The sequence below is a fragment of the Elephas maximus genome, chromosome 17 (assembly GCF_024166365.1).
Source record: "Elephas maximus indicus isolate mEleMax1 chromosome 17, mEleMax1 primary haplotype, whole genome shotgun sequence".
Taxonomy (NCBI): Eukaryota; Metazoa; Chordata; class Mammalia; order Proboscidea; family Elephantidae; genus Elephas; species Elephas maximus.
The window spans coordinates 25,310,483-25,327,523 of NC_064835.1; the positions used below are offsets into that span (position 1 = coordinate 25,310,483).

General features: G+C 38.9%; 1 protein-coding gene and 1 pseudogene across 1 annotated transcript; both read right to left on the bottom strand.

Moving 5' to 3' along the window:
• Positions 1-4,390: 4,390 nt before the first annotated feature.
• LOC126060769 (olfactory receptor 143-like) lies at positions 4,391-5,332 on the bottom strand. Its single transcript, XM_049857040.1, has one exon. The coding sequence runs from the start codon at positions 5,318-5,320 to the stop codon at positions 4,391-4,393; it is 930 nt and encodes a 309-aa protein (XP_049712997.1). The 5' UTR covers positions 5,321-5,332.
• Positions 5,333-11,410: 6,078 nt separating this feature from the next.
• Positions 11,411-12,362, bottom strand: LOC126060694 (olfactory receptor 8B3-like; annotated as a pseudogene).
• Positions 12,363-17,041: the final 4,679 nt, after the last annotated feature.

Genomic DNA, 17,041 nt, shown 5'->3' on the forward strand with positions numbered 1-17,041 from the left:
CATGGAATCCTTGTCCACAGTGGGCACTGCTCCCCTCTGAATTTGGCTGCTGTACCTGGCAGCCAGGTGATGGAGCCCCTCTTTGTTTGAGTAGTGGAAATGGACCAGTGAGAGTCCTTTTGCCTCATTGTTCTTGCTGCCTGCCAAATCCAAGGCTGTGCTTTCACAACCAAAATCAAAATACACAGTTACCATCTAGTGAATACTGACTCACAGCATCCCCATGTGTTGCAAAGTAACACTGCATTTCATATGGTCTTCACAGCAGTGACCTTTAGGAAACAGATCACTAGGTATTTCTTTTGAGACACCTCTGGGTGTATTCAAACTGCCAACCTTTTTGTTAGTAGCACAACACTTATTCATTTGTGCAACCCAGAGATTCCTGCTATCACAAAAGGACCTTTTTATTCTTGATCTCCCAGGAAACGCTTTCTATACTACAACCTGTCAGAACAATCAGACTGAAACAACAACTGTACCCGTCCAAACCTGATTGTCCCAGGGTCAATATTTCAATATGTAACGCATTTGCCATACTGGCTGCTATACAGTCTTTGGAAAACTTTGTCCCAATCCTTATTCACAAAGGAGGAAGAATGACAAGTTTGGATACAAGTGTCTAAAACCTACTCCATTGATAAGTCAGCCTTGAGTCTGGGGCCTTAAACGCTAGCAAGTGGCCGTCTAAGATGCAACAATTGGTCTCAACCCAATGGGAACAAAGGAGAATGAATAACATTGAAGACACAAAGTAATTATGAGCCCAAGAGACAGAAAGGGCCACTTAAACCAAAGGCTGCATCAGCCTGAGACCAGAAGAACTAGATGGTGCCTGGCTACAACCGATGATTGCCCTGACAGGGAACACAACAGAGAATCCCTGATGGAGCAGAACAGTGTGATGCAAACCTCCAATTCTCGTAAAAAGACCAGACTTAATGGTCTGACTGAGACTAGAAGAATCCCAGCCGTCATGGTCCCCAAATCTTCTGTTGGCCCAGGACAGGAACCATTCCCAAAGACAACTCAACACACATGGAAGGGACTGGACAATGGGCTGGAGAGAGATGCTGACGAAGAGTGAGCTACTTGTATCAGGTGGACACTTGAGACAGTGTTGGCATCTCCTGTCTGGAGGGGAGATAGGAGGGTAGAGAGGGTTAGAAACTGGCAAAACCATCACGAAAGGAGAGACTGGAAGGAGGGAACGGGCTGACTCATTGCGGGGAGAGTAAGTGGCAGTATGGAGTAAGGTGTATACAAGCTTATACGTGACAGACTGACTTGATTTGTAAACTTTCACTTAAAGCACAACAAAAATTATTAAAAAAAAAAAAAATTGAGTTCCCCGATGAAATTATGGTCCTAAACCCACAAACCCAGTAGGACAATCCCATGAAGTGTTTGGTTGCATCTTGGAAGTATCCTTAACTGTGCCCTTCTGTGCTTTATTTTGTACTTGAAAATAAATGCAGCACATATAAACATGTATATACATATGCCTACTGTTATTCATATATGCCTTCATGTACATATTTATGCATACTTATATATCTATGTAACTAAACACATACTTATAGTTGTTTTAGTTATCTAGTGCTACTGTAACAGAAATACCACAAGTGGATGGCTTTAACAAAGAAAAATTCATTCTCTCACAGTCTAGGAGGTTAGAAGTCCGAATTCATGGTGCCGGCTCCAGGAAAAGGCTTTCTCTCTCTGCTGGCTCTGAGGAGGAACTTCTCAGGGCAGGGACTCTGGGTCCAAAGGACAGGCTATTCTCCAGGCTCTTGTTTCTTGGTGGTAAGAGGTCCCCTGTTTCTCTACTCACTTCTCTCTTTGATATTTCAAAAGAGATTAACTTAAGACACAACCAAACATTGTCTATTGAGTCCTGCCTCATTGACATAACTGCTGCTAACCTCATTAACATAATACAGGTAGGATTTGCAACACATAGGAAAATCACATCAGTTGACAAAATAGGGAACAATCACAATACTGAAAATCATGGACTAGCCAAGTTGACACACATTTTTTTTTTGGAGGGGCACAGTTCAATCCATAACAGTTTTCATTACTGTTGTTGCAAATTGTATATCCCCCAATGATTTTTTTTTTACAAAAATGCACATAAATTGTTCATTGACATTGGTTACATTTACCAGAATTTGTCAGTGTTCTTTTAAATTGTGTTTATACCCTTCTATTTGTGCTCAAACACTCTTTACTATGGTTTGCTGTCCTCACCACTTCCACACTTTGAGCCATATTTTCCATCCAAGAGTAACAAGTATCTAATACTTACCCTACCTCCCTCTTCTCCATGGTAACTGCCAGTTAATATTGGCCTCTATATATTTATCTGTTCTTATCTTCTTATAAAAGAGGGATACAATATTTGTCCTAATATACTTACTTATTTCACTTAGCATTATGCCTTCTAACCTGTGCCACTTTCAAGCTCATTCACAATCCTCTTTTTCTTTCCTGCTATTCCTTCCTGGGATAAACAATGCGCTCAAACACCATCTGTGTGACTTTGAGCCAGTCACATAACCATTTCCTCATCTGGAGGACAGAACAAGGAGATGCATGTTACAACAAGACTGGTAAAACATGCAGCACAGAAATAGACCACGGACTTAATATTTTCTTCTAAGAGCAAAAGGGTGAAGTCAAATTTACATATCAAAAGAAGAAATCCCAGTATAACAAGGTTTTTGCTATAATATTTTTGTTTGTTTTTTAAAAAGAAGAGATAGACCTTCTTTTGTCAAGGAGAACTCTTGTTACACAGCTGAGCAAACATCATTGACATTACATGTGACAAGCCATTCTGTAGCCAAGAATATTGCTGTGTAATTTTAATCATAATCTGTGTGAATCCCAGAATATTTGCGGGGAACAAGAAAAATACATAAAGTGGCAAATAATGTTTGTTCCACTGACACAATTATCAAAAAAAAGTTACCATCAAGTAGATTCCAAATAATAGCAGCCCTATAGGACAGAGCAGAACTGCCCCATAGGATTTCCAAGGAGCAGCTGGTGGATCCAAACTGCCGATCTTTTGGTTAGCAGCTAAACTCTTAACCATTGTACAACCAGGTCCCTAGTACTAATAGAAGTCAGTGACACTTTCAATTCTGTGTATGACAACGCATCATTTGACCAATGCAATAAAGCAGAGGCATTAAAAAGAACTTCCTATAATATTCAGCATAGGTGCAGTTTGTACACAGTGAGCAGAGTGGCGACCCTCAGCTATCATCACAAATCCACAGGAATAATACAACTGTGATTCAACAAGGTATTCAGTAACATTACAGATGTGAGGCTGAAAATCCAGGACAAAAATTATTACTAAAAAGACCCCGAAAAATTCTGGAAAGTTTTACTACTGTACCATGTCTACAATTTTTGTCACCTCCTTCAGCAAAGACTATACAATTATTTCAAAGAAAGCAAGAAAGAGATAAGCTAGCTACAAACCATCTCACTCAGCAGTTCATAGTGAGTGGGAAAGACACACACACATAAATGATAGGCAGAATCACCTTCACACAGAAAGGAAATCAGTCAAGTGTCTCCAGGTAATACAAGAAATAACAATCAGGTTGGGCCACCTTGGGACTGGGATGACCCTGGAGTCCAAACATTGGGCCTTACGAAGTAGAGACAATATAGTTTTTGTCAGTGTGTTAGTATATCTATATAACTATATAAGCTGTAATTAAATCTCTAATCTCTGAAACATTGATTACCTGCTCTGGAGTCTGTCTCACCATTGTTCCTTTGAAGAAAAACAGGGTAATCAAAAATTTTTGATTGATTAAACTATGTTCCTCTTCCAAGGGGTGAAACAATTAACCATACCACCAGGACAGAGGTAGGTGAACAAATCACAGGTCTGTCTTGTGACTGAAACCAGGATGGCATGAAGGGACCGGCAAGACTTCAATAATGGGTCACTTTATCATTATGCCCACCTCAAAGAAGAATCAACATTCCTGGAAATCTCTAAACCCTGACCTTCTCCCTATAAAACCCTCCAGTTAGCCCTTTAGGGGAACAGAGAATTTGGAAAGAACCGAGCCCCTCTGTCTCTTGGGTACCGATATTCAATAAACTCCTCTTGCTGCTTACCTCCTCCTGTCTCTGTATTGGCTTGGTGGAAGGCAGCTCAAATCCACAATTTGCAGTAACAATTATGGTTACTATGCATGATGAGAAAAAGCATTAGAGTAAAAATCCCTCCAAGAATATTTTAGAAAGAAAGACAAAGAAAAGAAAAAAAAGAATAGGAGGAAGAGGATGAGGAGAAGGAGAAAAAGGCATAGCAAAGGAGGCAGGGACTAAGCCAGCCCAGCCCTTCTGCTTGTGCTCAGTTTGTAATTCTCTTCACAGTTTTCTTCAGAGCAAGTTTGACATCCTTGTTTCTGAGGCTATAGATGAGGGGATTCAGCATGGGTACTACATTGGTACAAAACACTGAGAAAAAAATTTTCTGATCCACAGAACCAGCAGATGATAGCTTGACATGAGTGAGCATTCCAAATCCATAGAATAGACCAACAGTTATTATGTGGGATCCACAGGTGCTGAAGGCTTTGGACCAACCCTTAGATGACATGTGAACTATATTGAAAAGAATCAAAGCATAAGAGAGAAATATAATGAGGCTAGATGCTATGACAACTGTGCCTACAATAATGGAAACCACAAGCTCATTAGCATAGGTCCTGCTGCAGGAGAGCTGAAGGAGGGGGAAGATGTCACACATGTAATGGTTGATGATGTTGGAGTCACAGAAGTTCAACCTGATCATACACTCTGTGAGCACCACAGCACCAGCAGACCCAAACATATAAGAAACAGATATCAACAGGGAACAGACCTTAGGGGACATGGTGACTGTGTACAGCAGGGGCTTGCAGATGGCCACATAACGATCATAGGCCATGGCTGTCAACACATAGCATTCAGAGTTAACAAAGAAGCAGAAGAAAAATAGCTGAGTCATGCATCCTGCAAAGGAGATAATGTTCCTCTCTGAGATAAAGCTCAGCAGCATTTTGGGAGTAAAGACAAATGAATAGCAGAGATCAATGAAAGACAGATTGAAGAGGAAAAAGTACATGGGGGTGTGAAGGTGAGAATTCAGGCAAATCAGGTTAATTAAACTTAAATTCCCCATCACAGTGACCACATAGTTCACCAAAAACAGAAAAAACAGGGGCAACTGCAGTTCAGATCGGCCTGTTAATCCCATAAGGATAAACTCAATCACTGTAGATTCATTTTCCATAGCCATCCATGCCACCAGTGTGATCTGTGGGAACAGAGGTAGAAGGTGATATTAGCAATGAATTCTTGTTCTCTGTCTCTAGAGGAAGAGCTGGAGCTGCTGGTTGAAAAGCTTCACCATTTTTCTCTCTATTTTACACATATTCTGTCTCTCTATACCATAAAGAATGCTGGTACACTTCCAACGTCTCAACACATCATTTCTTCCTTTTTTTTTTTTTTTACCCAGTAGTATCCCCCAGTTGGTTCATCCTAAGGACTAGAGCTGAAAGGAACAATAAATAGTGGTATTTTCCAGAACCTTTGATTTATGTAATTGAGGGTTTGAAAGGAAATTATCAAGACAGAAGGTGATTCAACACTCACCTTCCTTTTTGTAGGCTTTACTTCCTTCCTCCCCACTGTCCTGGGGGGAAAGAAAGTCTGATGACAAAGTAGGCAATAGTCATCGGTACAGTCCTCAGTCTTCCACATGCTAGAAGAGGGATTTTAGTAAGTCGATGATTCTCTAACATTTGTAAGATGTGGAAATCACTCCTCAAAAATGCTTATGTGGGAATCAGGGAAACAGAAAATAACGGATGTTGGAGAGGCTGTGGGGAGATTGGAACTCTTATGCACTGCTACTGGGAATGCAAAATGGTACAACCATTTTGGAAAACAATATGGTGCTTCCTTAAAAACCTAGAAATAGAAATACCATATGATCCAGCAATCCTGCTCCTAGGAATATATCCTAGAGAAATAACAGCTATCACATGAATAGACACATGCACACCCATGTTCACTGCAGCATTGTTCATGATAGCAAAAGGTTGGAAACAACCTAAGTGTCCATCAACAGATGAATATATACACAAATTATGGTGCATACACACCATGGAATACTATACAACGGTAAAGAACAAGAATGAATCTGTGAAGCTACTCACAATATGGATGAATCTGGAGGGTATTATGATTTGTATTTGAAAATTGGCCCAGAAGGTCCTCTTTACTTGCAAGGAGAAAAACAATCACCTTCTATGAGCCTCCAAAACAATCATCTGGATTCGATGGAAAAGTATTTCATGCCCTGTAGTGCTGGAAAAATGGATGAGTAGAGCAGAAATTATTCTCTCCCTCATGATTTCCTCCCATGTTTAATGAGCCCCTTGAGGGTAGAATTTACTGAGCCTGTGTTTTCATTCTGTGTCATAAAACTAATATTAGATCCTTTGAGATTCAATGTTCTACTCTGCTTATTATTTCAGGGATCCTGAGTCCCAAATTCAGGGGAATGAGTAGCCTCCTTTGTCACTCCCTTTAGTTTCCCCTGGAGTCTATAAACAGCTCTTAAAGGAATGTCCAGGGGCATAGTCACCTGACATTCGTACAAGCATGTAGGATTTCATTAGTAAAATATTGAATCATTGCCATAACACTATATGTGCTTTTGAATTTCACCTCATTAAAGAGATGTTATAGCAAAACGTTTAAGAGAGTACACCCTCAAGGGAGACTGTATTTAAACCCAGATTTCTCCACTTCTGTGATATGTATTTTAGACAAGTAATTTAACTTCTCTGACCCTTGTTGGATTTTGGGGACCGTTGTATCCTCATTGGAGATTAAATGAGTTAGTTCACATAAAGTATTAGAATTGCACCTGGCACATAAAAAGAGCCTGTTAATTGGTAGCAGCTTCTCTTTCTTCTTATCCATATTTATAGCATAGGTTTCTCAACCTTCTCCCTAGTGACACTTTGGACATGATAGTTCTTTGTTGTGGGGAGCTGTCCTCTGTATTAAAAGATGAACAGCACACCTGGCCTCTAGTCATTCTATACCAGTAGTACCCCTCTCCTCATTGCAACAACCAACTATATTCTCACCTCAGGTCACGTCCTTTACTACATAAAGTGAATAATCATGTATCACATAGCATTATAATTTTTCTCTCTCTACTGTTTTTTACGTAGATTCTTGAATGCCTTTCACCTCAGACCCACATACAACAGATTCATCCATAAACGAAGTTCAGGACTTCTCTTGCTCTTTCAATGGGCTTATAAAAACCAAAATACGCCCATAAGCACTAGCAATCGAAGGAATGGTGGTGAAACAGTGTTGCATGACCTTTGTGTCTGGGCTACCTGAACGTGCAGCCTACTGGTGCCTTCTTGTTAGGTCAGGATTGAACCCAAAGGTACCATTTCCATCTACTGGCCCCATATGACTTGTGGCATGGGGACCTGAGAGAACCTAGCTCTTAAAGGTCAGTTCCAGATTCATGCTCAATTAAGGTCTTATGGTTTATTTTATTTTATTGTCCTTTACATGAAGGTTTACAGAACAAACTAGTTTCTCATCGAGCAGTTAGTACACACATTGTTCTTTGACATTGGTTAACAACCCTGTGACATGTCAACACTCTTCCTTCTCAACCCTGTGTTCTCTATTACCAGCTTTCCTGTTCCTCCTGCCTTCCTGTCCTTGCACCAGGGCTGCTGTGCCCCTTTTGTCTTGTTTTGTTCCATGGGCCTGTTCAATCCTGACTGAAGGATGAACCTCAGGAGTGATGTCATTACTGAGCTGAAAGGGTGTCTGGAGGCCATACTCTCAGGGTTTCTCCAGTCTCTGTCAGGCTAGCAAGCCTGATCTTTCTTTTTGATTTATAATTTTGTTCTACATTCTTCTCCAGCTCTCTCTGGGTCCTTTTATTATGATCTCTGTCAGAGCAGTCGGTGGTGGTAGCCAGGCACCATCTAGTTTTACTGGACTTAGTCTGATGGAGACCATGGTAGATGTGGTCCATTAGTCCTTTGGACTAATCTTTTCCTTGTGTCCTTAGTTTTCTTCCTTCTTTCTTGCTCCCAAAGGGGGGAGACCAGTGGAGTATTCTAGATGGCCACTCACAGGCTTTTAAGACCCCAGACGCTACTCACCAAAGTAGAATGTAGAACATATACTTTATAAATGGTGTTATGCCAATTGAGCTAGATGTTTCCCCAGGTCTAATGGTTTAAAAATTCTAAATCTACCAGGTCCCAAAAGCATACAAGAAGTTTTCCAGATTTGTGCTCAAATAATGTCCCCAGGGGCCACCATAGTGATTCTCTTCTCCACACTTCATTGTTTCCCACCACTAGCAGCTTCAATAGCACAAAGTCTGCTGGATTTTGTGGCCCAAATGGAGGGCTCTAGAACCACCTGCTACAGAGTCTTTTTCTCCCCTGAGCCCCACTCATATGAACTGACTTCCATGTTATCCAGTATATGGGTCATAGCAATATTCCTAAGAGTGGAATATGTTGCCTCCCTAGCACTTCTTTGTGACAGAGGATGCAACAATTTCTCTTTTACTTTGGAAAGGATATCCCAGCATGCCTCTGAGCGCAGGACACATACAAGTTTAAGTGAAGTGGCAGGTTCCTGAATCTTTGTAGGGTTTACTTTCCATTCCCTGGAGCGCATGAGTCTTACAATTGCCTTCAACATACTAGCTGTCTTTTGCTTGTACTACCTAATACGACATCAGTGCAAAAGATCAATATTATGTTTTGTAGGATGCCCGGATCTCTTCAGAATAACTCATGACAGAAGAAGAACAGTTACATAGCCCAAGAAAAAAACTGTAATATCTAATACTATCCATTCCACTTGAATGGAAACTCATTCTGATCCTCTTTTCTGAACAAAATAGAAAAATAATTCATTTTTCAAGCAATTGACTGCATAATGTATATCTAGATCCTTAATAATCTGTTGTAACAATGATAACATTATGCTACAGCAGCTGTTCACGATGAACACACCCATGTTCATAGCTAGCACTGAGTTTCTGTTCATGAGGATGGAAAATATGGCAATGGATGTTGGTGATACAACAAGATTGGTGCAATTGGTTTCATTGAATTGTACAAGTAAAAAATGTTGACTTAGCTAATGTTGTGTTACCTATATTTCTACAATAATAAAAATAATTTTTTAAAGTTAACATTTTTAATAATTATACATTTTCTAAGCTAAGAAAAGCACATCACTTCTTTTGATATTCTTTCCAAAATGCATGATTTGAAATTAATCATGAGAAAATGTTAGACAAATCCAATCTGAGAGACATTCTACAAACATAATTGGTAAGAATTCTTTAAAAGAGTAAATGTCATACAAGATGAAGACTTACAAACTCCATCAAATGGGAGAAGACTAAAAATACATAACATCTAAATACAACATGTGGTTGCACAACATGATGAATCTAATTGATGTCACTGGATTCATTGTAAAAATGTCACTGTAAAAAATATTGAAATGGCAAATTTTTTGTTTTATATATAAAACTGAAAAACAAACCCATTGTTGTTGAGTTAATTCCAACTCATAGCTACCCCATAAGACAGAGTAAAACTGCCCATATGGTTTCCAAGGAGTGGCTCGAACTGCCAACCTTTTGGTTAGCAGCTGAGCTGTTAACCACTACACCACCAGGGCTCCTTTATACACGTACTTACCACAATGAAAAAAAGACAAAAAATGCTTAAAGGCTATTACCAGAATAATGATTATATTTAATAAGGTTTTATATTAATTACTAGTGTTGTATCAATATTCTGATGTTGATAATGGCACTGTGTTTATGTCAGAAGCTGGGTGAAGGCTTTAGAGAAATTCACAAAACTATTTCTCAGATTTTTTTGTAAAATAAAAAGTTTAAAGAAAATGAACTGAAACTAAACAAAAATTTAATGGTATTATTTTGGTACCACATTAGAGAGTACAAAGCAAAAGCAAACCCCAAGGTTATTTGTGATTTATTTATTATCATTGTTATTATAGTTGTTATTATTTATGTTATTAATTATCCATAACAATTAATTTATTACTATTATTGTTATTGAAACAAGAAAATTCTACTGAATGAGTGTTTCTTGACCTTTAAATATATTTGATATTCTAAATATACAAAAGGAGAAATAAAGGAATTACAGGAGAGAGCTTCTATGCTAAAGATGTTTGTTACCTTACTGGTGATATGATGTTTAAGTAAGCTCACAAAATGTTTCTAAGAACATAAACTATTAATATTAACATACATTATTTTTTTTCCTGATGAACCTCATGGGATAACTAAAACAACCGCTAAAATATTTCATTTTTAATGCACAGTGTTTTCCCTTAAGTGACAAATAACAAAAAAATTCACAATAAGAACTACGTGTTCTTTTTCAAAATATTTGCTATCATTTTAGATAGTAATAAATGCAATTTTTATCACAAAAACCATCCTGCACCCTTATTGGAGTGCTGAGATACATACATATTATTTCTATAATCAGCCTCTGTTCACGATGTCTTTGACAATAGAAGCTGGGGTTATATGCATTTTCCTCGATATTAAATGCACTGGGATGATGGAGGATCTCAGAAGCTGAGAACATGTGGCACCGATTTATTTCTCTCAAAAGAAAAGGAAAAACAGGAGGATTAGGTTCTATTTTAAACTACATACACGATTTGTGATGAAAGCATTTTATTAATCCCACTGCCCTGCTGGTGCACTGGATAAGCATCTGGCTGCTAATGAAAAGATCAGCAGCTTGAATCCACCAGCCACTCTTTGCAAACCCTGTAGGGCACTTCTCCTCTGTCCTATAGAATCTCTATGAGACGGAATTGACTCAATGGTAATGAATTTGGTTTTGGGTTTTATACCAGTACCAATATTGTCAAGAATGAGAATGCTTTTATTGTATTTGGCACTTCTGTGTTTAGGTGAGCAAGCTGTAGTGTTATTTACCTTAGGTGACTTCTGGAACTCACCATATTTGTTCAGATTAGGAATAGACCAGGAGATAGAAACAATAATGAAAATAGTCAGTATGTATGTTCTTTTTATAACACATTATTAATTATTTAGTAATGTTGTGAGAGTTGCAGAAGATAAAGAAGCAAAGAACGAGAAAAGATTGGCTATAAGAGAAGTGATAAAAACAAGTCTATTAAATCATATATAACACAATCCGTAGAATCAACATAGTTGTAAACAGTCCCTCATGAAAATACCAATAAAAATTTGAGATGCTTGAATTTCTTTGTATTACCACTGCTCAAGTTAGAATATGATTCTTCTCTGGATTTTAATCAAGGCTTTCCTCAGGGCTACTTTGACATCCTTGTTCCTCAAGCTGTACATCAGAGGGTTAAGCATGGGGCCCACATTAGTGTAGAAAATGGATGAAACTTTCCTCTGGTCCATAGATTCAGGAGAAGAATACTTAAGATACATGAATGCTGCCGACCCCAAAAAAAACAGAAATAACAATGATGTGGGAGCTACAGGTGCTGAAGGCTTTTGATCGCCCTTGAGTAGACTTGATATGAAGAATGCTAATGAGAATGAAAATATAAGAAACTAGGATGGTAAAACTGGGTACTGTAATATTGATGCCCACCACAATGAGAACTACTACCTCGTTGACATAGGTGCTGGTACAAGAGAGTTGAAGGAGAGGGAGGATGTCACACAAGTAGTGGTCGATGATATTAGCATAGCAGAAGGTTAGTCTAAGCATGCAGCCTGTGTGGGCAGTGGCTCCAGCAAATCCCATGGCATATGCAGCAAGTGTCAGCACAGAACACACATGATGGGACATGGTGAACCTATAAAGTAATGGATTGCAAATGGCCACATAGCGATCATAGGCCATGGAGGTCAGCATATAACATTCAGAGATGGCAAAAAAGAGAAAGAAAAACAGTTGGGTCATGCATCCAACATAGGAGACGACATTCTTCTTTGATACAAAGTTCATCAGCTTTTTGGGGGTGAAAACTGAAGAGTAGCAGAGGTCAATGAAGGATAGATTGAAAAGGAAAGAGTACATGGGGGTGTGAAGGTGAGAATTTATCCCAATAAGAACAATCAAGCTGAGATTGCCCACAATGGTGACAATGTAGATCATTAGAAACAAGTAAAAAAGAGGCTGCTGGAGCTCTGGATAATCTGTTAATCCAGCAAGAATAAATTCAGTCACTAAGGAGTCATTTCTTGCCAGTATTCTCATATTTGGAAATCTGTGAGGAAAATGGAAAATTTCATTAGTAGAGAACCCAGCTTCTTGCTTTGTGGAGTCTGAATACACTGCCACACGCATCACTCAGCAATTCAATCACCTTGTCTTTTGTCTGCATGAGCTAACTGGTGAAGAACTATTTTTCCTGTCTTCACTAGAAGATAGAAAGATGGGGTAGCTGAGGTACAAGTCTACCTGATGATGAGTGTGGAGAGTGGGAAACACTCTCCTATCTGTCCCTCTCATTCACCTGGCCCTTTACTTCTTAGTTCCTACTTGTGTTTCCATTACTTTACTCAACACCTCAGTTCCCCTCTGATGACCATCAATGAAGAGAGAACTTCTACGAGGGAAGAGATTGTACTGACATTCTCCTTCCTAGAAGGGAGTCCCTCACTGTCTATAGGATATTCAGATGTCTTTCTTAAAGAACGCTTGAAGTGAAAAGTGTGCCAGGTATTGAGGAGAACCTTAGTAGCCTAACATTTATGGTCAGTCATACACCTCAGTGTTTCTATACGTTCTCCTTCTTTGTTCCACCACAGCTGGACAGACTATAAGAAAGGAAGATGGGTGTGTTTTCCAGGCTTCTGTCAAACAAATCCAAACCCAGTGCTGCCGAGTTGCTTCCAACTCATAGCAAACCTATAGAACAGAGTAGAACTGCCCCAGTTTCCAAGGAGCGCCTGGCAGATTTGAACTGCCAACCCTTTGGTTAGCAGACGTAGCACTTAACCACTATGCCACCAGGGGTACAGGCTTCTGTATGAGGCCATAAAAGAGAAACACAATTAATCTGGATGCTGGTTACATAAGTGGTCTAGTTTGTTAAAATTCATCAAACCATAAACGTATGATATGTAAACACTTCTGTATGTATATCTTACCTCAATAAATAAATTTAAGAAAGAGACACAGCTCTTCTTCCTCTGACGTTGGTTTGTACTGTATGTGCCACTTGGAACTGCTCCTGCTGTCTTACCGCAGGAGTGAGGATGAAACCAACACAGAGTAAGCTGAGAATGGTGCAGGCAATAAAGTCAGAGCTGCATGCCTATGAATGTCTTGCTATGCAATGTATTTTTTCCTTTCTTGGCCTTATAGACAGTGAGTGAGAACAATAAAAATTTGATTAACTCACCCTTCCTCAGCTGAAGACCTTAGTGCTGACTCTACATGCGTTCCACCTCCACTGTCCTGGAAGGATTGGCTTTGGAGATACCAAAGTTAACCAGCTGTAGTTACAGAATCTTCTTCTCCCTCTGCTGGTAAAAGGATCACGGCACAGATCTCACACCCTGAATGTTCCAAGAATCATTCTGAGATATGAATCAAAGTTGCAGTTATATATTTGACAAGAGGGTGTGTGCAGAGAAACCACAGTCTTGACACCAGAGCCAGCATGCCATAGAGCACATGGTGTTCACCTAGAGCTTATAAGTCTTTTGGCCTGGTTAGAAATCCAGGCATAGCTCTCTCATAGGACCTCCCACTCATGATAAGTTCTGCAGGGGAGAAATTATGGTGTTTGTGTTTACACCCTAAATTGAAATAGTAAATGTTAACGTCCCACAAGGGATTATATAATCCTCAGGGCATAGGTCAAGGGAGCCTCTGCTATCCTAGATAAGGATGTAAAAAGAATTAATATTATTGAAAATTTCACCTAGGTAACACAGGTAGTTTTAGAGAGGATTGATGTATATTTCAGTAAATTTTATTTATAATGTTCCTTTTTAAAAATATTTTGAGTCCCTTTAAACAGTGTTTAATTATACATTTTTATAAACCTAAAGCAAAAGAGTACTTTTTAATTGATTACAGTTTATCTTTTTTAAATAATTGTTTACTAGAATAAATCTCCTTTATTTCATGAAAATTTAATTATTTTGTGTCATTCTGACTCAATAGGTCTTTGCTTTTAACAGGTTAAACTCAAATGTATAAGAAAAATCACTGTTAATGGCTTACATTTCAAGAAGGGATTTTAGGAATTCCAGGTGTGTATGAACTTGTATTTGTGAAAAGGCACCTACTTTGTTATTATTGTAAATATATATATAAAACAACAATTACCAATACAATTTCAGGTGCACTATTTGATGCTATCAGCTACATCAATCGTTTTATGCAACCATCGCCATAATTGTCAAATTTCCCATCACCATAACCAAAAGTCACCAATTCCTAAACAATGTTTATTCCTTTCCCTCTCACTACTTATAGGAACTTATAGTAACCACTTCTTCAGTTCTTTCAGCTTGAGAAACGGTGCGCATGTACTTCCTTTTTGGTTTTCCATCTCCAGCTCTTTGAGAATGTCATTATAATACTTTACTTTGTCTTCTCGAGATGCCCTTTGAAATCTTCTGTTCAGTTCTTTTACTTCATCAATTCTTCCTTTTGCTTTAGTTGCTCGACCTTTGAAAGCAAGTTTCAGAGTCTCCTCTGACATTCACCTTGGTCTTTTCTTTCCTGTCTTTTAAATGACCTCCTGCTTTCTTCATGTACAATGTTCTTGATGTCATTCCACAACTCGTCTGGTCTTTGGTCACTAGTGTTCAATGCGTCAAATCTATTCTTGAGATGGTCTCTAAATTCAGGTGGGATATACTCAAGGTCATATTTTGGCTCTCAAGGACTTGCTTTGATTTTCTTCAGTTTCAGCTTGAACTTGCATATGAGCAATTGATGGTCTGTTCCACAGTCGGCCCCTGGCCTTGTTCTGACTGATGATATTGAGCTTTTCCATCGTCTCTTTCCACAAATGTAGTCAGTTTGATTTCTGCGTGTTCCATCTGGCGAGGTCCATAAGTACAGTTGCCGTTTATGTTGGTGAAAGAAGATATTTGCAATGAAGAAGTTGTCGATCTTGCAAAATTCTATCATTTGATCTCCAGCATTGTTTCTATCACCAAGGCCATATTTTCCAACTACTGATCCTTCTTCTTTGTTTCCAACTTTTGCATTCCAATCGTCAGTAATTATCAATGCATCATGATTGCATGTTCGATCAATTTCAGACTGCAGCAGCTGATAAAAATCTTCTATTTCTTCATCTTCGGCCCTAGTGGTTGGTGTGCAAATTTGAGAAATAGTCATATTAACTGTTCTTCCTTGTAGGCGTATGGATATTATCGTATCGCTGACAGCGTTATGATTCAGGATACATTTTTAAATGTTCTTTTTGACCATGAATGTAACAAAATTCCTCTTCGAGTTGTCATTCCCAGCAGAGAAGACTATATGATTGTCCGATTCAAAATGGCCAAAACCAAAACACTTCAGCTCACCAATGCGTAGGATATCGATGTTTATGCATCCCATTCCATTTTTGATGATTTCCAATTTTCCTAGATTCATACTTCGTACATTCCTGGTTCCAATTATTAATGGATGTTTGCCGCAGTTTCTTCTCATGTTGAGTCATTTTGAGAGCTGAAGAAAAAATTCAAGCTTCGAGTTGCAATAACGAAGGATTCCATGGGGAAAATATTAAACGATGCAGGAAGCATCAAAAGAAGATGGAAGAAATACAGAGTCATTATACCAAAAAGAATTAGTTAATATTCAACCATTTCAAGAGGTGGCATATAATCAGAAACCAATGGTACTGAAGGAAGAAGTCCAAGCTGCTCTGAAGGCATTCGCAAAAAAAACAAGGCTCCAGGAATTGATGGAATATCAACTGAGATGTTTCATCAAACAGGTGCAGCACTGGAGGTGCTCACTAGTCTATGCCAAGAAATATGGAAGAGAGCTTCCTGGTCAACTGACTGGAAGAGATCCATATTTATACCTATTCCCAAGAAAGGTGATCCAATCGAAGGTGGAAATTATAGAACAATATCATTAATATCACACGCAAGCAAGATTTTGCTGAAGATCATTCAAAAATGGCTGCAGGAGTATATCGACAGGGAACTGCCAGAAATTCAGGCTGGATTCAGAAGAGGATGTGGAACCAGGGATATCATTGCTGATGTCAGATGGATTCTGACTGAAAGCAGAGAATACCAGAAGGATGTTTACCTGTGTTTTATTGACTATGCAAAGGCATTCAACTGTGTGGATCATAACAAACTATAGATAACGCTGCAAAGAATGGGAATTCCAGAACACTTAATTGTGCTCATGAGGAAACTTTACATAGATCAAGAGGATAGAACAAAGGGATACTGATTGGTTTAAAGTTAGGAAAGATGTGTGTCAGGGTTGTGTTCTTTCACCATACCTATCCAATCTGTATGCTGAGCAAATAATACCAGAAGCTGCACTATAGGAAGAAGAACGGGATATCAGGATTGCAGGAAGATTGATTAACAACCTGCATTATGCAGATAACACAACCTTGCTTGCTGAAAGTGAAGAGGACTTGAAGCACTTACTAACGAAGATCAAAGACCACAGCCTTCAGTATGGATTGCACCTCAACATAAAGAAAACAAAAATCCTCACAAATGGACCAATGAGCAACATCATGATAAACGGAGAAAAGATTGAAGTTGTCAGGGATTTCATTTTACTTGGATCCATAATCAACAGCCATGGAAGCAGCAGTCAGGAAATCAAAAGACACATTGCATTGGGTAAATCTGCTGCAAAGGACCTCTTCAAAGTGTTGAAGAGCAAAGACGTCACCCTGAAGACTAAGGTGCACCTGACCCAAG

What these genes read in the sequence shown, in the direction of transcription:
- LOC126060769 (XM_049857040.1), bottom strand. Translation starts at nt 5,320, where the DNA reads ATGGCTATGGAAAATGAATCTACAGTGATTGAGTTTATCCTTATGGGA.